General features: G+C 38.3%; 1 protein-coding gene across 5 annotated transcripts in view; it reads right to left on the reverse strand.

The window, feature by feature from the left end:
• The window catches only part of Map3k19 (mitogen-activated protein kinase kinase kinase 19), a 48,420-nt gene that overhangs the window by 2,032 nt on the left and 23,445 nt on the right, over positions 1-22,943 (reverse strand). The window contains exons 7-12 of one of the 5 annotated variants that reach the window (XM_026389178.2): positions 16,900-16,978; positions 15,355-15,614; positions 9,221-9,264; positions 4,892-7,339; positions 2,860-3,009; positions 977-1,674 (exon numbers count right to left, since the gene is read on the reverse strand). In XM_026389178.2, the coding sequence (XP_026244963.2) occupies positions 977-1,674; positions 2,860-3,009; positions 4,892-7,339; positions 9,221-9,264; positions 15,355-15,614; positions 16,900-16,978 (3,679 nt within the window). The remainder of the gene's footprint in view (positions 1-976; positions 1,675-2,859; positions 3,010-4,891; positions 7,340-9,220; positions 9,265-15,354; positions 15,615-16,899; positions 16,979-22,943) is intronic. The other 4 variants (XM_026389203.2, XM_026389195.2, XM_026389186.2 and 1 more) reach the window with 4 other exon arrangements.

Raw genomic sequence — 22,943 nt, forward strand, 5'->3', positions numbered from 1 at the left:
GGTAATTGTTAAACTCACACAAAGCAACTAGAGTAATTGTAAAAGCAAAGACCAATCTCCACATCTAGCTCTGTTCCCTATGATATTCCCAGCACCACTGTGTGTGTGTGTGTGTGTTTTCTGTGCCTGGGGCTCTGTCCACAAAACCTACACTGGGATACTTAACATGAATCTGCATCTAGCAGTGCCAGAACTACCCCCTAGGGTATACGTTCTTGCTCTGGCCCATGTGCTCATCCTAAAATTCAACCAGGATAGGCTGATAAATATGTGCTGGGAAAGGGAGATGGGCACATTTCTTGGCAGACAGATTGCCCCCTATACCCAGAGACAACAATGACAGTCACCCAATATGGTCATTGTTAGGTGCAGGACAGGCTGAGCTAAGTTGTCTGCAGGGCAGGCTAAACAAACATTAGCTACAGGATAATCCACTCACTCAAATCCCCCTCTGTCTGGTCCTTTATCACCTGTTTGTGTCAAGGCTGAACACTCAACCCCACTCAAGGCTGAATACTCGACCCCCACCAGTCTGGTGCAACAGAAACCCACATCTGACCCCTGCCCAATCTGCCTGGCAGAATATGACACTACTGTATGATCCAATCACTGTACGCCAACAAGGCAGCTTGCAGACCCAGAGACCCCATCAGATTTTGGCTATAAAAACTCCCTCCTGCCGGGCCCCTCTCTCCTGCTCTTGCTCTCTGTCTCCCTCTCTTGATCTCTCTTCCTTCTCTTGCTCTCCCTCTCTTGCTTTTTTTTGCCCTGCTGCAATAAAGATCTCTTGGTCACTCCAAGTGTTGTGGTCACTTTCCTTTCAGTCATGATTACTTTCAGCACAAAATCATTCCCTGTTTAATTTCATAAATGAAACCGTTTTTAATGGGTCAGAAATTATAAGGCCAGTGTCAGTTGCATGGAATCTCTGGGTATTTTTTTTTCTCTCTCTCTCTTCCTACTTTCAGTTTCTTACCTGGTCAGGCACATGCGAACAAAATCTGATGCATTTTCTGAGAAGTGGTCTGGTAAAGGAGGCATCAGCCCTCGGTGGGCTCCAATGTAAAACATGGCTGCCATCCTGTCCATGGAAGCCAGTGGAGGCTTCCCTGTAGCCATCTCAAACACAGTGCAACCAATGCTCCAAATGTCTGATTTCCTTCCATAGCCAGACTCATTGATGACTTCTGGGGCCATCCAATATGGAGTCCCATGCATGGACTTAAGCATGTCACTGTGAGTGCCATTTAAACCTGCCCAAGCCAAACGCTTAGCACAGCCAAAATCGATCAGCTTTATGATTCCAGTTGGCATGAGCATAACATTATTTCCTTTGATATCTCGATGGACCACACAGTTCTCATGGAGATAAGCAACACCTTGCAGAATTTGTTTTGTATATTTACAGAACACCATCTCAGGCAATGGTCCAAAACGGTTTATAATACTAGAAATTGAGCCACCAGGAACAAACTCCATGAAAATGCTTACAATGTTCTCTTCCAAGCAAGTCCCCAAATAAGCCACAATGTTGACATGTTTCAGTGCTTTAAGTAAATCTACTTCTTCCTGCAGTTTCCGGTATTCTTTTTCAGTAGCCAATTTATCAGAGGTATCCAAGGTCACCTGTTTTACAGCTATTAGCTGCCCTTGGCTAGTGAGACCACAGTATACCTAAAAGCAAACCAATACTTGATTATTAAATTTAAATGACATAAAGGCATGTTTACAAAATGCCTCATGTGACATTTGACTTTCCCATCTCCTCCAAAAGCTTGTGTTCTTCTAAGTTGCTACATCTCCACCTAAATATAGAGTATTTAAGCAAATTCTGTTTCAGTTGAGCCAAGAGAAGGATGAGCAAGAAGCATGACAATGGACATCATAATGACTAGGATTGACTAGAATCCTGGCTTCACCATTCTCCAGCCATGTAACTTTGAGTAAGTTGTTATTGTGTAATTTTTTTTTTGGGGGGGTGCTGGGGATTGAACCTAGGGCCTTGTGCATGCAAGGCAAGCATTCTAACAACTGAGCTATATTTTCAGCCCCTGAGTAAGTTGTATGATCTTTCTGACTTCATTTTTTTGGTCACCTGTAAAACTGAAGTAAAATTACTTACCTTAAAGATGTCTATGATGATTATATCCTATGGTGGTTTGGTAAAACTATTCAATGAATAGACATAATTGGGTTAGGTCAGATCTAAAGCTCCCTGGAGAGGACACAGGACTTGGCAGTCATCCTCATGATGTGATATCAGGGAGTTTTGTGTCTTTCCATCTTCTCACTGATTCCTGAAATGTCCCCAGTTAGAGACTCTGCAGGTCTTATTTGGGGGTCAGTCTTTGTAAATACTATCTAGACCACTAAGATTTTAAATTTTATAAAAATGTTGTAAATTTTTATAAAATTTACAAACCACAAGGAACACCTTTTCGTTTTTCCACCCAGCAATGAGTTCTGCCAACTTCTGGTAGCATCTGGAACTAATGAAGGAAGACATTTCTTTCCCCTGGGCTTGAATGTGGAATAATGAAAAGCTAGAAATTAAATGGCCACTATACCACCACATGGAGCCTGGTGGACAGAGAGACAGTGACCAGATCCTGATGATATGGTTTGACCCCTGAAATCACCAGTGACAAGAGCCAGACCAACCCCTTACCTTACAGATACATAAAGCAATAAATGTCCTTTTCCTCAAGCATGTTTGGGTTGGTTTTTTGTTACTTCCAACTGAAAGTGTTTGAATTTGAAGTAAGAGTGTGAGCAGGAGGACTTGGGGAAGATGGTTAGAGGAGAGAGGGGTGGAGGAGGGACAGGGAGTTCTGATTTCTAGTTTTTATGGTAACTTACTGTGCCGTAGGCTCCCTTGCCAAGGATCTCACCCTTAGTCCACAGGATAGGTTCTTCATGCTTTAAACTATTTTCAGAAAATGTCTTCTTTTCATTTGAGTTGAGAAATTTCTCTTCCCTGTCATATATCCCGAACCCATTTCTATACCTCTGGAAAGTGAGACAAAAAGACACCATTGAACTCTGAGTGTTGGGATAGAGAGAAGGGATGCAGAGTACTGAGGAGTCTTCCTTTCAAACACACCTGACTATAGCTCTTCTCATTGCTCATGGGTAACCTCTAGACACAGATTTCACAAAACTAACCACAAAGAATATCTTCTTTCTATGCTTCAGGCTTACTAACTATACACATCTCCACACATTTTGTCTCATAGACTTTGTAGAAGGATGTCTTATATTATTTATAAACATACAAACATGCATATATAGCACATGTACACAGACACATATGTACTGAGAGACACACCTGCAGCCACTATAAATCCTTCCCTCTCCTCTGCCTGCCTTTGAGTCTCTGTCAAGTAATAGTGGTTGACTCCCTTGATACAGCAAACTCTGAATAAATAGCCTTTTTGTGTTCTTCATTTATTTCCAGTATGCACACATACACTCAAGCACACATATATGTACACAAACATACACTAATATACACACATATGCAAACATACACTAATATAAACACATATTTACACACAAACACCTATCATTAGTTTCTGTCTCTTTCACACACATATGCGTGCATATGCAGGCAGCCTCAACAGGAATTCAAGTGTCCAAGACCAGCCATAAGAAGCTGAAGACCCACAATCCTGAAGACCCTACCACTCAAAAGAGGATCTCTAGGCCAGCTGCACTGGTACTATTGGAAGCCTGTTAGGCCCCAGACAGACTGAATCAACATCCACATTTTAACAGGATTCCCAAGAAATGACGTTCATTCACAGTAAACCTTGAGAGCTTCTGCCCCTGAAGTCAGGAGACAAGCATCCCTCTGAAGAACTTAAGACCCCTTTTCCACTGGGCTGATTGGGACCAAAAATGCTTCTTTTTCATCTCTTCTGGGGTTGGAACCAGCCTGACTCCACCATATACCAGCTGCATGATTTTCTAAACCTCAGTTTCTTCAATATGGGGATGCACTGTTACCTACAATACTTATAGAGCTATTATGAAGCATAAAAATGAGAGAATACAATGTGCCTGACTTTCATGTAGTAACTTATTAATAAACCTAGCTATGGTATTTACATTGTTTGTTCCTCTGCTCAGCTTTTTAAAATAAATATACCTGACATTTCCTGAAGAGTGTATCTGCCAATCTGCATCTGAAATACCATTACTATTTTCAATGTCTTGTAAGTGGCTGATATAGTGTGGATACAGTGTAAGATAACCTGTCTTAGTGTTCAGTAAAAAGCATTTTAACTTAATCTACTGTTTCTGTCTTTAAAGCCAAAACAAATAAGACCTGACTATCTATTGATATTCTGTTCTCCTCCCCTCCACCGTTAACTCCCATACTGAGTAAAATTTTTAATTTCTTTTTCAGTATTTTTGCTATGCCTCCTTGAGAGCAATAGCTGAGTATTAGATACCACTATCTCCATAGTTCTTAGCCCAGTGCCAGAAATATAGTAGGCATCAGTGATAAATGAATGAACAATCTGAAAGCAAGTACTCAGGTGCAGGGACTCTTCATGTGAATGAAGCAGTGAGCTGCTTCACTGGTACAGATTATTTATTGAATAAAATATTTCTTGAGTAAAATATAGACATTATTTAAATAAATAGTTTGTCTATGTTAACTTATCCCAAGTGACTTCATTGTAGTGACAAGCTCAATTCTAGAAGCAAGGAATATTGGCCTAGGGGATGAGACCTTGACCCTAACCTTGCAACCAAACAATGAGACCTTGAAGAAACTATTTAGTTGTCTTGGGTTTATGACTCCTCTTTTGAAAATAAAGGGTTTGAACCAGATTGTCTCTGAGGTTTCTTCCCACCCTGGTGAATCTTTAGTTATACCAACCTGTATTCTGACATTTGTTGTCTCTCTGCCCAGTTCTTCGGTAGTATTTCCTTTCCTACTGAGGACAAGATTTAGGTTCTCAGGATCAGTTTCATTTGCCATCATTTGGGAAGAGTTATTGTCTTTTTCATCAAGAGCTAACAGTTCTGCAGCTAGACAACCTAATAGTTCATCTGTCAATTCTTCTTTCTTTACTGAGTCCAGAATTTCTTGGGAAATTGAATTTGCATCATTTGAAGTTGTTCCAAGTTTTTGATACGTGATTGGCTTATTTGCTAAACTATCATAACCCAAAGAATGTGCCCAGTGTTGATATGTTTGGGAAGATGCATTTTCTTGTTCCTCTTGGAAAGAGAAACCCCCAAGTGTTTTGGGGTTATCCAAAACACTATCAAACTCAAGATAATTTGTTAACATTTGGCTGGAATCTATTTTATGAAGAGGTGCATTATTATTATTTTCTTCAAATGCATACTTGTTAGAACTCTTCTCACTGGGCAAGACCCAGCTGTTTTCTGAAGGGACAAATGGGATCTGGTGATGTAGCTCTTCAAGTTCTTGCAGGTCTCTAAGACTTGTGGCAAGGATTTGATTATTGGAAATGTCACCTTCATCCGTAGACTCTTCCATAGATATTTCTTCAACTATAGATATATCTAGGGCAGGAAGAAACTCATTTTGTTCAGGGACCTGCTCAGGAGTTTGGTCCAAGTTCATAGTCTGAACTTCATCTTTGGAAGATAGAAAGACATTTCCTGAAGAGTGTATCTGCCAATCTGCATCTGAAATACCATTACTATTTTCAATGTCTTGTAAGTGGCTACCTATAGCCTTGCAGCCCTTTTCCTTAGAAATTGAACTTTTATGCTTTTGTTTAAGGCCAAGTGAAGGCTTTGGAGGTTTAATATGTGGTCTTTTCTGAGAAAGTCTTGCTCTGCTATTGCTGTTCCTCTCACTGTGTGAAGATCGACATTTATTGGAGATACATCTGCCTGATGGAACTGAACATATCTCATGGTAATACTTGTTTTCATGCCGTTCAGCCTCTCGCAAGTGACTATAAACAGGGGTCCCAAACATTTCATAGATTCCAGGTCCGTTAGCAGTTGAATTGATTTCCTTGAACATGTCACTATATTTAAGATCTAGGTAATGTAGTCTTGGTTCTGTTGGTTGAACAGAGAGAGGAACACATGGCTTTTTTATTCCTGGATTTTTACATATGCAAGGAAATGACTGCTTTTTAGTTTTCTGAGTCCAATAGCTGGATTGCTTCTTTTCTAATGGTGGCATTCTCCTTTGAAACTTGGATGATTGCTGAGGGCCAGAGTCAACAAACTCCAATGCAGGGAAAATCTGAGTTTTTATGCTAGTTTTATGCATATTAGGCTTAATAGAAGCTTGAATGGAAATCATGAAATTGTGAGGTGTCCTGTTGTTTATCTTGGTCTTTGAATCCAACTTACTTCTATGGGTCTTCATCTTACGTTTGTCATTTTCTTGGTGTGCAAGAACATTGAAGCTGTTGTTATGAATAGAGCTCTTCCTTTTTTGGAGGCTTGGCTTGGTTATCGCTGTTTCCTTGGGGACTCCATCTCCAGGGAAAGTGATGTGGATAAGAGGCACCAGCCCATTCATCTCTGGTTTCATTGCTTCTGCCACTGATATTTTTACATTTGTCCCCATGTCATTATGACCTTCTGGAAGCTTTCCAAAGGGGCCATCGGAGACTACACTGGACAAGCTTTGAAGTGCTGTAAACTCTTCTAAAATATCTCTTGGTCTCATTGTTTCACCCTTATATACTGAAGAGCTTTTTGAATCAATTTTGTCATGTCTAACTTCTTCATCCTCATTTGGTGTTATTTCTGAATGCTGAGCTTCTTGGAGCTTGCTTGGAACAGTACATACAGTTTCTGCATTTTGTTCAGATTTACTGGCTGCTGAATCCTCTTTCTTTCTTGATGAAAAATCTTGAGGGTTCTCTTCTGCTTTTCTCATTTCAGGACCATGACATTCAATATCCTTTTCCCTATCTGTAGAAAGTTTGCCTTCCTTAATATTCTCAAAGGACACCAAAGACTTCCCTTTTTCAAAGAGAGAGATTTCCATGTTGTCCCATCCTTCTCTTTCCTTGGATTTCCAATTCACCTCCACCTCCAGGTGTTGTCTGTGATGATCAGACTTCCGAAAAGAGCACATGTTTCTTGACCAAATGGAGCTATCAGAAAACCTGAGAGTCTGATCCACCAACCTTTTCAGTGGGGCTTCCTGCTGCTGGTTTGCTGGACTAAACTCATCAGATGAACTGACCGATGCTGGGAGTTTAGGTATGAAAGGCGTAAGGCTTGAAATAGTTCTTTCTCTCTCTTTTGGGAACTTGTAACTTTGGGGGAGAGTGAGGACACCAGATCTCATGGGCAAGAGTGACAGTGGAGGCAGAGGGAACTAAAAGAAAAGAAGAAAAAAAATAATGAATGTAGAAACATAAATAAATATTATGTTAACTTGTTTAAAGACTTGTGTAGAGATTCTAATACTCTTTTAAGGAAGGCCTTTAAAGTACAAACATATCTATCCTAGAGATCACAATTTTAAAAACTAAAACCTCAGGCCAGAAGTGTGCCAGAGGATATACTTAGAATGTATAAGGACTGTGTTCTATCCCTAGCATCAAAGCCAGCAAAACCAGAACACTAAAATCTCATTTCCAATGCTTTTATTTTTAGATCTAAAGTAAAACAATACTTAAAAAAAAAATTAAAGACTCACGGTTATGCATTTTAAAGGAAAGCTATTCAACAATGTAAAATGTTAATTCTTAAAACATTTTCTGTTCTCTTCTTACTTTCCATAAGAATTAAGGTTTTTTTTTAAATTTCACGGAGAATAGCCAGAAATTGAGGCTGCATCTATTTTAGCAATGATCATTTTATTATTAACTAACTCAAAGTTTGTATATGGAACACAAATAGTCAATCTTTTTTTGCAGAGTTTTTTTTTCTTTTTTTATGAGAGTGGTTTGTAAATGTGCTACGCTTCATACTTGAATGTTAGCAACCTGGACAACTTTTTGTTCCTTTTTGCCATTTTCAGGCTAAGCTAGTTTTTTATTATTACCAACCTCTAGAGGTCAGTGTAACACTTGTCTGTAGTCATGAAGCTATAATATTCAGTACTTCTTGCTGTGATCTTCTCCCATGTATACAGATTCTACATCTAATTGTATAAGGGTATTTATAGGCATGGATCATGTGTGGAACCTGAGACTATGAATTTAATTTTCATTCTATTACCACCTATGTGTAGGAAGGAAGGGAAAGGAACATGATTAGAGACTTTGGCATTAGGAGGAGGTGAGATGCGGTGTGGTCCCAGTTTTTTGTTTTTTTTAATATTTATTCTTAAATTTTAGGTGGATACAATATCTTTATTTTACATTTACAAGTTGCTGAGGATTGAATCCAGTGCCTCGTGCATGCTAGGCGAGCACTCTACCTCTGAGCCACAACCCCCGCCCCGTGGTCCCAGTTTTATTGTCTGGATTTTTTTTTTTTCGTTTCTCAAAATTAACTTAGGAAATACAGGCAGATTTTCCCAGTGCTTAAATATCTTCCTAGTAACAGCCACTCAATTTATAGGCAAACAAGATCCTTTTTAAGACACTAAGCAATATTGATATATAAGTATTTTCTGAAAAGCTCATTGGATACAGAAGGGTGAGGGAGCTTGAGAATTGAAATATCTTTTCAAAAGCTTTACTTATGAATTAGAACATCTTTCCACCACTGAAAAAAAATTACCTAGTTCCTATATAGGTTAAATTACTTCAAATGAAAATGTGTATAAGAAATATTCTTGGGGCTGGGGTTGTGGCTCAGAGGTAGAGTGCATGCGTGAGGCACTGGGTTCCATTCTCAGCACCACATACAAATAAATAAAATAAAGGTCCATCAACAGCTAAAAAATATTTTAAGAAAGAAATATTCTTGTCACATAAGAGATCTTTCACTCTACAGTATATCCTTTGTATCGTTTTAACTTTGTACTATGTTTCATATTTTATGTTTTCATAAAAATAAGTTACATATTTCTGGAAAAAAATTCTTGCCTCATTATGCTGAGGACAGGAAACTGCTTGGAAAAGCAATGTATAAGGAAGGAGATAATTTTCTCAGGAATGATTTGCCAATCTATAATTTATAAGAGTTCTTATTTTTCCAAGCTATAATTGCTGACTTTTTGATTCTGAATTGTTTGATAGTTTGTCCCTAACAACCAAAGTTCTTTGCTTTTTAATTAAGTCAAAAATGCTAAAACTAATCTTACCTCGATTCTTCCGCTACTGTATTTCATATCAGAGGTAGAAAACTCTGTAAGAAGGAAAAATATAATTGGATATTCTTAGTAATAGAGTATGCACTGTCATAAGCCAGAGTTTGGGAGTGGAGTAATTTAGACCCTAAAGTCTGAGAAAAGTGTTAGAAATTAAGAGCTTTTCCCTGAGTAATCCACAAGGAAGTGGGTATGGAATGACAATACAGAACTTTAGACAACTGCCACCAGGAGGGGTTATTTTATACAGTAGTTCACCCTTGTCCTCAGTTTCACTTTCCCCAGTTTCAATTCTCTCTGGTCAGCAGAGGTCTGAGAACATTAAATGGAAAATTCTGGAAATAAAAAATTCATAAGCATTAAATAGTATGCCATTCTGAGTAATGTGATGAGATCTCACAGGGTCATACTCTGTCCTGCGCAGGACAGCATCCATGCAGTATACACTTCCCACCCATTAGTCACTTCCCAGCCATCTCAGTCATCAGGTACACTGTCACAGTTCTTGTGTTCAAGTAATCCTGATGTAGTAGCCTAATGTCCTGTAACAACACCTACATCATATCACCTCATTTCATCTCATCACATAAGTATTGTATCATGTCACACTATCACAGGAAGAAGTGTGAGCACAGTGCAATCAGATATGGAGAGAGACACCATATTCACATAATTTTATTACACTATATTGCTATTATTGTTCTATATTACTATTAGTTATTGTTACTCTCTTACTGTGCCTCTTTTATAAATTAAACTTTATCATACGTATGTATGTATACGAAGAAACAGTATACATACTGTTTCAGGTATCTACTGGGAGACTTGGAATGGATTCCCCCATAGATAAGGGATAACTACTATATCTATATATATATTTGTATCTATATTCTGACTGAAATGCAATATCTCTGGATCGGAGATAAGACCATTTATTACTCACAGTGCATCAAAATACCAGTTCCCAGCATCCAAATTCCTCACAGGGTGAAGTGATAAGAGGCATATGTTTACCAGATGTTTATGTATTGGGGGGTGCAACCACAGGAAGGAACCCTGAAATGCAACTCCAGTAGTATTACAAAGTGGTTGGCATATTGGCCTGACCAAGACTTTTACTCTGAAATGTAAGTAAATGTCTTTAGAACAAGGAGTTAGGTATTTTCCTAGGTTCGGCAATCTTCTGGAGGAACCTGGTGGAGGCAGGGCCTATCCTCTGTCTAAAAATTACACTAAACCCTTGCTCTCCCTACCCCAAGTTTGGCCACTCAGCATTTGGTTTTTAATCAACAGCAAGTGATACAAAAGCCAGGGCAAGTGAATTTATTCTGTCTGGTGATCATGTCCATTGGCAGTGGTGGCAGTGTCCAGCAGGGGGCAGCAGTTCCTGTGGTGTGGCCTTAGCTGTGGCTTCAATTGCCTAACCTCCCTTAGTATCTGCATATTTTATGAGCTTGGTTCTCCAAATATTTTGTAATTCTTGACAGGCTTAAAAGACTTTCAACAATCTCCTTTTCTTCTTAAACTTAACCAAGTTGATTTCATTTGCTTGCAGTCAAGAGTCCTGATTGATATGGATTACACAAATGGGATAAAGGAACACTTGTCTTTGCATTTGGCAAAGAAGGGAGTAGAGATGGGTAATGGTGAAAATTCAAGGTTTTCTTTTCCCCCTCCAGTTTGTGCCTACACCAACTAATCCTCCTTTTCTTTGAATTCATCTTCACTCTGAGACTAAATATGCTTCTTATTTTTTCCCATCACTACTAAAGTAGAAGCTGAACTCTGTACAAAGTTGGCACGGTGCTAAAGCACACTGGCTTCAGAGATAGGCAGCCCAAGTCTGAACCCAGCCTCTGTAGCTCACTAACAAGGAGTCCTGGACACACACTTATATTTTAGGAATAAGTTTCCTTATTCCTAAAATATAGGATTTTAATAATATTAGAGGATATTTGTGCCTTGCAATCATAGGTACACAATAAATGATTATTGTACAACATGCATTTTGAAAATACACAGTTATGTGCTAGGTATGATGCGAGGTGCTTGGAGGTACAATGATTCTTGCCTTTATAATTTGAGGAAGACAGGCACATAAACAAATAGTGACAATTCAGCATGATGGGTGCTACATTGCTGGTAAGATCAGGACCCTGTGGGAGTTCAAAGGAATGGCTACTCTTCTGTTCATAGAGGGGCTCAGAAGTTTTTCCAGAGGAAGTGATATCTAAGGTCAGACCTAAAAGATGGCATAATATTCCAACAGAAAGAACAGTATTTGTTCTGGGAATGGAAGGTATTTTGTAGTGCCAATGTTTATCATATGCTGAGGAAAAGTGGCAAGGTATGAGGCTAAAGAGTGGCTGCTCAAATGGGGAGCTAACTTTGTAGATTTCAAGGAAAAAGATTCTGAATCTACTTTGTGGTCCAGACTTGATGTTCATACCTTTAAACACAGCGTTTCAAATCACTGCTTCAACATGTGTTAAATGAAAAATGCTAGACCCCAAAGAGTACAAATTATATAATTCAACCTATATGAAGAACCTAAAATGGTCAAATTTATATTGAGACAGTAAACAGAGTGGTGATTACCAAGGGTTTTGAGGAGTGAGGTGGAAAGGAGCTAATTTTTAGAGGGCACAGAGTTGCAGTTTTACAAGATGAAGGTATTCTGGGGGTAAATCATGGTGGTGTTTGCACAACAATGTGAATGTACTTAATACCACTGAGCCATACACTTGAAAATATCTAAATGGTAAATTTTACGTTATGTACATTTTACCACAATAATTTTTTAAAGTTAAAGCAACGCTTATTTAAAGTTTACTTAAACTGCTTCCTTTTCCCAAAATTCATATTTTTTTCCCTTCACTTGGAAAGATGCCTCACAGTTCCTCTGGAGTGCATTCTTCCTAATTTCAACAAGCCAATTAATGCAACTTGTTGGATGGTAATTATGTTCCTGGTGGTTTAGCTAAAGGGTTTAGGACAACAGTGGTAAGCAAACACCGACAACAACCTTTCCACATTGTGAGGAAAGGTTGGCATGAAAGCTTCTATATTTGTAACTAAGTTTGGGGCTCCATGTAATTGGAGGTTGTTCTTAGACTCTTACACTAACTTGGGGATCCAGGAATGAGGCTAAAGAGGATTCAAGTCAGTAAGGAACCTGGCAACTAGCAGATACAAACTCATATCCTTTTCATGGAAAGCATCCTCAGTGTAGACGCTCAAGATTTCCATAGGAAAAATGCCAATAAGATATGAGCTCACAATAAAGACTTTCAAGTATTCAAAAGAAAGAAAGAAAGAAAAGAAAAGAGCCAACAATAGTTCAAATCAATGGAAACTGGAAATAACAGATTTGGATCCTTCAGTGATTTCAGATTTGGGGATCACCAAATACAATACAGTTACAATGTCTTAAATGTTTAAAGATACTAAAGATGAAAAAAAATTAAGATAAAAAATAAAGATGAAATCAAAATGAAACTCTCAAAAAATGAACAAAGCATATTTGAAGAAGAAACAAATGGAACTTTAAAAATTGAAATATAATTGTTAAACTAAAAATTAAATTAAAAAATGAATGGGTCTGCTGGGGGTGGTAGCACACATATTTGTAATCCCAGTGGCTTGGGAGACTGAGAAAGGAGGCTCGTGAGTTCAAAGCTAGCCTCAAAAATTTAGTGAGACCCTAAGCAACTTAGCTAGACCCTCTCTTAAATTAAAAAATATAAAAAGGGCTGGGGATGTGGCTCAGAGGTTAAGTGACCCTGGCTTCAATCCTCGGTACCAAAAAAAAAAAAAAAAAAGGATTACCATTTTATATCATGACTTCCACAATGAGATGCCACTCTACATCTACCAGAGAGGCTAAAGTTAAAAAGACTGGCAACAGGGATTGGGATGTGCCTCAAATGGTAGCATGCTCACCTGGCATGCGTGAGGCACTGGGTTCCATCCTCAGCACCACGTAAGAATAAATAAATAAATATATTGTGTCCACCTAAAACTAAAAAATAATAAAAAAAAAAGACAGGCAACAAAAATGTTTGTGGGAATGTGAAGCAACTGATTGTTCACAAGGATATAAAATGGTACAACTACTTCAGAAACATATTGGCCATTTCTTTGTGTGTGCGTGGGGCAGCGGGTAATTGGGATTGAACTCAGGGGCGCTCATCCACTGAGCCACACCCCAGCCCTATTTTGTATTCATTTAGAGACAGGGTATCCCTGAGTTGCTTAGCGCCTTCTTTTTCTGAGGTTGGCTTTGAACTCACATCCTCCTGTCTCAGAAGGCATGCGCCACCGCACCCAGATTGGCCATTTCTTAAACATATAGCTACCCTATCCCCTGGCAAATTCATAGTAGTATATATAACAATCTAGAAGAATCTCAAAAATGTCAAGCTAAATGAAAAAAGGATCACATAAAAGAATATGTGCTATGCAATTCCATTTATGTGGAAATTTTAGAACAGGCAAAACTTATCTGTGGTGGAAAAAAAAACAATGTAGTTATCTTGGGGTAATGGCTTAGTATAGAATGGGAAGGAGCATGAGAGAACATTTTGGGATTCATGTTAATGCTCTATATCTTGCTAAGACTTTGGGTTTCACAGACAATATGAGCTTGTAAATACTCAATTAAAGCACATCAATGTATACTTCCAAATGAAAAAAAAAAATCTTCAAACATATATGGAACTCTAATTAATAACAATCATCCTGACATTTTGGGGAAAAGTATACTGATATCTGCAATTTACTTTTAAATGCAACAAAATTAAGATGGATCAGATATATGATAAAGCAAAATAAAATGTTAAATGTGGAATCTAGGTGATGAATATACAAGTATTCAGTGTAAAAAAATTCAACTTGCTGTATATTTGGAAAATATTATAAAATGTTGGAGAAAAAAATCAATGGATGGATTTAACAGCAGATTAGGTAATGCTGAAGAATTAGGTAATGCTGAAGAATTAGGTAATGCTGAAGAATTAGGTAATGCTGAAGAATAGTGAATTGGAAGACTTGTAAAAATAGAATTACCCAAAATGGAGTCCAGAGAAAATAGGAAATGGAAAATTTGAAATCCAGGATAGAAGATAAAGAAGAGAGAAAAATAAGTACTAATATGTAATCTAAACTGGGGATTCATAACCAGACTGTGCATAATTTAGCAAAGATAGAACTATAAGATATAATTGGTCACGCTGTACCTATTTTAAAAGCATCTTTTAAAAGGCTGTTTAAACTTGCATTTTAGATCACTCTCAGCTATCTCCCCGGGTCACTTATAATTCTTCTCATGTACTAGGTGACCCTATATAATCTGCACCCACTTCATTACAGTTCAAATCTCTTTTCCTCATACTCACCCCCTCTCACTCTGTTCCAGCTACACTGTTCTACTTGTTCCCTGGAATATTTTCCCCTGAAACATAAAGATAGCCCATTTCCTCTTCTTCTTCAACTATCTGTTCAAGTTACATTCTCAATGATATGATCCCTCATTCACCCTATTTAAAAATGTCAAACTTCTTACTATGGTCTAAATGTCTGTGTTCCCCTCAAATTCTTAACTCCCAAAGAGACAGCATTAAGAGGTGGGCCTTGGGGACTGATTAGGTCATGAAGGGGAAGCCCTCAGGAGTGGGTTTTAGCCTTTATGAAATAGGCCAAGTGAGCTTGTTTGCTCCTTCCATCACGAGCGGGCACAGCAAGACGGTACCATCTATGAATCAGGAAATGAGACCCCACCAGACCCCAAATTTTCTGACATCTTGATCTTGAACTTCCCAGTCTCTAGAACTGAGAATAATAAATGTGTCAGTTTAGAAGCTACCCAGACTACATTCCCCTTGCCCACTTCTTTTTATCCATAGCATTTACCATCATCTAATGTTCTATATATTTAACTTGTTTACTAGTTTATTGTCTACCCTACTCCTACCCAACCCCCATAAGAATGTGAATTGCACAAGGACAGGGTTATTGTGTCTTGTTTACTGCTATACCTTCAGCATTTATAATAATTTCTGGGTATAATAAATAAATATTTATTGGTCAAAATAACAAAACAATCATGTGGAATTAAATGTTTAACTTACCTTCTAATTTTCTTTGCTGCCCCTTCAGAAAATGAGGAGCCCTTTCCTTGGTTATAGTCTTAGAGATGTCTGGTTCTAAGCAACGTCTGGGCAACAAAAAGTCCAAGTTCACATCACAGAGATCCTTGGAACTTTCTTCTTTCTTTGGAAGTAAAGACTCCATGGTCAGCATCTTTGTCCTGAGGTCCACCATCTCGATTTCATTTGGGAGAGAAACAGAATTTGCCTGTGCCCATTCTTGATGCACTGAGGTTATCTGACTAAAAGGGGAGACATAGTTTGATTTAGAATCCATTCACTGCTATAGTTTAGCTCTGGAGTATCTCCCAAGGGCTCATGTGTTAAAGGCTTAGTCACTAGCCTATGGTTCTACTGGGAGACGGTAGAATCTTTCGGAGGCTGGGCTTAGTGGGAAGAAGGTAGGCCACTGGGAGGGGACATGTTTATTTTTGCCTCCTAGCCAACATGAGGTGAGTAGCCCTTTCTCCATGCATTCCCTGCCATGATGGACTACCTCACTACAGGCCCCAAAACAACAGAGCCAAAGTGACTATGGACTGAAAACTCTAAAGCTGAGAGCCAAGATATAGCTTCCTCCTTTTCAGTTGATTATCTCCGGTATTTGTCATTATGTCTCCCTGAACTCCCATTCTCAGGCCAGTCTGATCTTACTGGAAAGTTTGGAGAACTATTTCCAAATGTGGTGGCTGAGTAGAATGGCTGTATCCTGAGAGGACAAGGTCTCTCCACACTATGACCCACTCCCCACTTTCTCTACCCTTTGTACCTAGAACAAAAACCTGAATGGACTCAGTTCCAGTCCACTTCAGTTTTTCTTAGTCTTTATTTCCTGAAGCAGAGAAATCAGAGCCAGAGGGCAGGTGCAGGAGCTGTGCTTTCTGTCTCCAAAAGCATTAACCAGATCAATGCTTCTCAAACTGTCTTTGGTAAAGGACCAATTTTTAAATTTTCCAATCCATTGTGGAACGATACTTTTGTAAAATATAATAAAAATAAATTACTACAAAAATGAAAGAAAAATAAAAAACTTGCAGAAAATCATCCCCAATTTTTAAAAAATCATCTGATCAATGAATCTAAGATTTTATTGTCAAATTGCTAAATAACTTTTTAAATAATTACCCTCAAGTTCTATACGGATTTTATCATGAACTGGTTGTACAATTAAGACCCACATTTCGGATAGCATTTTTCTGAAGTGGGTTCAACAAACTATTGCCCTGGGGCCTGGTCTGACCTTCAGCCTGTTCTTGTAGCTTTAATTGGATCACAGATACACTCATTTTTAATATATTGTCTACAGCAGCCTTCAAGTAACAGTTGCAAAGTTGAATCATTGCCACAGAAATAATTGCCCACAAAGCCTGAAATATTTATTATTTGACCCCTGCCACATAATAGTTATTGTGACCTTTGCTTTAGAGCATTGTTTTGGATTGAATTACTGAAAATTGTAGGTTGCCACATAAATATCATCACTTCCTACTTAAATTCAAATCAAACACCTCAAAGGATATTTCTTACCTGCATTCTTTCGAATCTTCTTGGCTCATTTCTTGGGGATGATTGACATCTCTTGGAAAAGTCACAATAATCTCCACACCTATAGAGATGTACGATCAAAGAAAGTACTGAATTCCAGTGGTAATTGGAAGAACAGACTTTAACCAGGGTCTGAGGTTTAGCCATTTTTGTATCTTTCTTGTCCAGCATATGCTAAGTCCTAAACTAATGCTTACTTACAGAGCAAAAAATCGGAGCCAGGCTCAGTGGCACATGCCTGTAATTCCAGGGACTCAGGAGGCTGAGATAGGAGGATCAAAAATGCCAGGCCATCCTGGGCAATTTAGGGAGAACTGTCTCAAAAACTAAAAAGGACTAGAAATGTAGTGCAGTAGTAAAGCACTCCAGGTTAAATCTTCAGTACTGAAAAAAGCAAAAAATCTGTATAATAAAAATTTCCAGATGTAAAATACTGTTTTATGATGAGCAGCACTATCTCCTGGGTGGAGAAAACACGGTTTTCAGTAAAGTGTAACCAATGACACCTACCTCCCAGGACTGCTGGGAGAATGAACTGAGAGAATTTATATAGCCCCAAAGTAATTTTGTTCATCTCCCATTTAATTCCACAGAATGATTCTCAGTGTAACCCTTAAGTGGAAAGTTTCAACTTGTAGAATCAATGCTCATTGCAATATCATGTTTAGCAAATTTATGTAAAAAAACTAGTGTGGGGGAAAAATAGTGTGGATCACTCTAAAATTTTACCAGTACTTTAAGGTTTGTTCAATCATTCACTTTTTCCCATCTGACAGACTTGTTAAATATATGCCAAGCCCAAGGCTCTGAGATGAAGATAAAGAAATAAACAACATGGGGCTATGGCCCTAGTAGAGATGAGAAGAAAGCAAAGAATGCAGAGGGATAGCCAGTGCCGTGGTACCAGTGTGAGGAGGGGCTTGTCTCACGTTCAGTCTTTTGCATGTGTTTGTTCTGCGCATGCCTGACAATCAACTGTTTTATAAGCTCCGCTGACTGAGGATGCTAGGGATGAAGTATCACAAGGAGAATAAGGGAAGGGAGTGCATCAGAAAGATCTGGGTCAACATGCCTCCTCTGCCACTTCCTGGAAAGTCGCTCATAGCTATCATCATCTCATTTAGTATATTTTTATTGTTTTTAAAGGACTTTTGATATTTATCTAATGCATACGAACCACCATAGTGACTTTTTTTTTTTTTTTTGTACTGAGGATAGAATAGAATCTAAGGGAGCTTTACCACTGAGCTTCATCCCCAGTCCTTTTCATTTTTATTTTTATTTTTTTTTTTTTTGAGACAGGGTCTCTCTAAATTGCTGTGGCTGGCATCGAACTTGTCCTTCTCCTGCCTCAGTCTCCCAAGGTGCTGGGATTATAGGTGTTGGACCACCACACTCCGCATGACAGCATATTTATTGTTCAGTTTCATACCTGTGACTTTTAATGAGACTAATGCAAAAAGAAAGTAAAAATTTTCCAAAGGACAAAGTTTTACTTACAATCAGGCAGATGATAATGGTATTTACTGTCTTTGTCATCCAATATATTTTGTGGTATCATCAAAATGTATCTGGCTTTAAATTCCTTCATGTTTAATCAGACAGAACAACTTGACTATGTGTTTTCTAACATTATACAATAGCAAGAAATGCCTCCCTAAAAATGAAGGGTCTTTTTTTTTTTTTAACTTTTCAAAGATCCTTTTACCACACCAATGAAGGACTTGGAATTGTAGAGCTGGAAGGAATTTAGAGGTCATCTGATCCAAGCCCTTCATTTTAGAGACAATGAAAATGATAACCATGAGTTGTGTGGCATGCTGAAGGTCACTCTTCAACTTGAAAGGAAGATGTATGTCTTTCATAACAGTTTTGCAGTCATCCTCGAGTGTGAAAACCTAGCTGACATGTTAGAGTGAGAAAAACACACAGGATACATTCCAAATATCTAAACTGTCAATGTAAAGGATGTTCTGAGACAAAGGTTAGGCACACTCAGTGCTTTACTGTGGAAGCTAGAAAACTGAGTGTGTTCATGTGAGCACATATTTTAAAATGTACTTATAAATCCAGAACATTTTCAAGCAAATTTAAGGTACTCAAAAAGTCCAATTGACTGATTTCCTATTAAAACCAAGGAACAAAGATACAATAAGCAAGTATAGAAAATATCTGACTTTTTAGAAATTGTTAAGAGAATGGCTGTTGTCCTAATTATTGGTCCAAAATAGGAGGAAAAATGTACTGACTCTGAAGTCTTTTAGAAACATATGAATATTCCTTTGGATCTGTTTCTTGAATATCATGAATGGCCAAGGAGCCATGAATAAGGCCTCTGAACCTATCCAGTAGGTCAGGAAAGATGATGTTTTGTCATAGGTTAAAATGAAGCACTTGATTGTTTTATCATGGCCAAGCGCATTTTTCACATAAGGAAGTGTAAATTAACTTGCCAGAAAATGTTACCATAGAGAGAAATTAAAAGGCAACATTTCAACAAAGGCAGAAACACATTTGCTTCATAGAAAAAGAGAAAATGATGTTCATTAAAACTCAGAAAATGATCACTAACTTTTTGTTAAAGCCATTTTTATTAAAATAGAAACTTGCAATCTAACTCAGCCTAACTTATTCCAATGCAGAAAAATTATTGTCTCAAGAGAGGTCTTACTTCCATGTATGTTCCTTTTTTCTGTTTAAATTGATGCACATATCCATCTGGGTTATGAGTATTAAGGTTCAACATGCTTCCACATTCTTTCCATGTTTTGATAATTTCCCAATTTGTGAATCTCAACATAGATTATTTTAAAATTCTATCTTCCACATTCCTGTAAGTTCAGAAAGCTTACTTGAGAGACTAGGGCACATGGATTGCATGAAAATGACAATGTACAGGAAATCCTCTGTGCTAAGTGGGCGTCAGTAGAGGGAGAAGAGTCTTTGGTTAGTAGTAGGAGCATCTTTGGGGCTATGGCAGAGGCAGTATGACTTGAGGCAATAGCCACCAGGCTTGAAATATAGTTATGGAAATTCTTCCTGATAGTCCAATCCAGAGTTTTCCTGTTATGGACTGTTTATGTCCTCCCAAAATTCATACGCTTGATCCCTTATCCACAGTGGGGCTGTATTTGGATATGGGGCCTCTGATGAAGAAACTAAGGTTGCATGAGGTCATAAGGATGGGGCCCTGATCCAATAGAATTAGTGTCTATATAAGAAAAGATCCCAGAAAGCTCATTCCTTCCTACTCCTGCTTTCTCACTCTGTGTGGACAGAGGAAAGACCACATGAGAGAAAAGCAGCTTTCTGTAGACGAAAAAGAGAGCCCCTTACCAGAAGCTGATCCCTGCCAGAACCCCAATCTCGGATTTCCCAGTTTCCAGAACTATGAGAATATAAATGCTATTTAAGCCACCTAGACTGTGGTACTTTGTTATGGCAGCCAGAGAGGACTGAGACATTTCTCTCTGATTTTTCAATGATTTATGAACTTTCTCACATCTTTAAAAAGTTCTTCCTTTTTTATATTTTAAAAAATTTTTTAGTTGTTGATGGACTTTTATTTCATTCATTTATTTATATGTGGTGCTGAGATTAGAACCCAGTGCCTCACACATGCTCACTCTACCACTGAGCCACAACCCCAGCTCCACTTTTTAATCCAACTAAGGGTTAATTCTGTTCCTGAAACTAAGAATCCTGACATATTTATATCGTATTAAAAAAAGTTTTTTTTTGTTTGTTTATGGTTACCAGGGATTGAACTCAGAGGCATTAACCACTGATCGACATACCCAACCCTTTTTTGTATTTTATTTAGACAGGGTCTCACTGAGTTGCTTAGTGCCTCGATTTTGCTGAGGCTGGCTTTGAACTCATGATCCTCCTGCCTTAACCTCCTGAGCCACTGGAATTACAGACATGTGCCTGGCTAAAAAAGATTTTAAATTAAGGTCAGTAATTTTAGGAAACAGGTTCTTATTTTCTCATGAAAACAGTAAGTTTACAGCTCAATTTCTAGTCTACAAGGTCTGTGCATGCTATCTTCTGGAAAAAATATATGATTGAGAAAGGCAGGTAGATTCTTCTATAAAGGAAAAGGTGGATTTTTGCCTGTAAATTGTATTTTACATGTTATCCTCTCTAACCCGTAATAAAGCAAATGCATTCTGTGAGAATTACTAAAGCTTTTCATGCAGAATGTTGAGGACTATGAAGTAATCCAAACTTTAGGAGTTTATATGTATTTTAATTAATGATGTTCCCTTTTGTTGGATAATATGATGAAGAGATGTGAATTAAATGACTAAATATGTATAAACAGACACATGGTGTATGTATAAGATGTTCATAAAGTATGGGAGCATTTTGAACATTAATAATTGGGCATGCTAGAACTGACATGTAATTGGTATTTAAAGAGATTAAATTGATATTTAAAGAGACATACATGACATTTAAGATAAAAATGCACAACAATACTCAAAGAATCTCTTCATTCTGACTTTGGGACAGAAAAGAGGTACTAATTCAACCAAAATCTATCAACTCCAAGGAGAATTTTTGTAATGTCCTTGATTAGCATCTGGATGTCTGTCTTAAGTGACAGTCTCCATTTTAAGAAAAATTTTGCTTTCCCACCCAAGGGGATTTCTGAGAAAGACTCACCATTCCCTCATATCAACCCAACCCTTTACGGCCACATTAGGACCCACCCAGCTCTGATTCCTGAGCCTCCCCCATAAAAGTCCTGAACCCCAAGCCTATTTTCCTCTCTCTGACTATGAAGAGATGGACTTTATTGGTCAGCTTTGACAAATAAACTCTCGTGAGTATCTCTGCTTGGTCTCTGTCTTTCATTTCTTGCACGCCTGTCTCCTGGTTCCTCGCTTTCCTTTCAATTTTCATAAGAAAGATCATCATTTCTTGGAAATTTATAACCCAACTTATGAAAGCTTAAAACTGCACAAGCTCACTGGAGATGCTGCCAAAGTGTTATGATTCCATTGTGAAACCGGAAGTATTATAGATCAATTTGAAAAGAATAGCTTTTACCATAAATGGCAAGTCCTCTCCAAGTTAAGCAGAATAAATGGAAGGTGCCTTGGGACACCATTAGGCTTCTGAGGACTTGGTTTTGAAGTCAATGGACATCAAAGGCAGACCACAAGGACTGTTTGGAAGGGGACCAAGAATTGCTTATTTTAATAACCTCTTCCAGGCTTAATGGTGTTCATATATTAACTATTGCAAAATTTTTCTCAGCCCTCAGCCTGAGAGTCCAAATGAATTTGAGGGAGGCAGGAAGCAGACCAGCAGAGGGCAGCAGGTACAAGGGATTGAAGGAGATGGAGCAAGGAAAGAGCTGCAGCCTTCAGATGCAAAGGGATGAGAAAAACAGGTATCAGAGAGAGCAGCTTCCCTGGAGTGTTAGACTTAGAAACCAGAAAATTTCCAGGGAGAAATTGGAGCAGTTCAAATAATCATTTAATTTGTGAAGGTTATAGATAAATAGTTGGTGACTCTTCTGGAGCAAGAATCTACAAATACCTGTGGTCTACAAAGGGCACATAGGGATATTGCAGGGTATTATATTTGAAGTAGGTGTTATTATGAAAAAATAAAGCCTCACAGGCTCACTCTCCCACCTTCCCCTCAAAAGGAACAATAGCTCAGGGACCACGGCTGATGGAGAAATGATGGGCTCTAGAAGAGGGCAGATTCCTGGAGCTGTTAAGAAACGGGGGAAATTATGTCAAAATTAGACAAAAAGGAAAGGGACAGAGAATGGTAGACTGAACTGGAGTTGAATGGACTAAAGAGAAGAGCCAGGAAGCCAGGCCTATAATCCCAGCAGCTTGGGAGGCTAAAGCAGGAGGATCTCACAAGTTCAAAGTCAGCCTCAGCAAATTAGTGAGATCCTGTCTCAAAATGAAAAATAAAAAGGGTTGGGGATGTGGCCTGGTAGTTAAGTTCTGCTGGGTTTAAAATTCCTGGCACCAAAGTGGGGCAGGGAGCCAGAG

Source organism: Urocitellus parryii, chromosome 1 (genome assembly GCF_045843805.1).
Source record: "Urocitellus parryii isolate mUroPar1 chromosome 1, mUroPar1.hap1, whole genome shotgun sequence".
In the NCBI taxonomy this organism is placed as follows: Eukaryota; Metazoa; Chordata; class Mammalia; order Rodentia; family Sciuridae; genus Urocitellus; species Urocitellus parryii.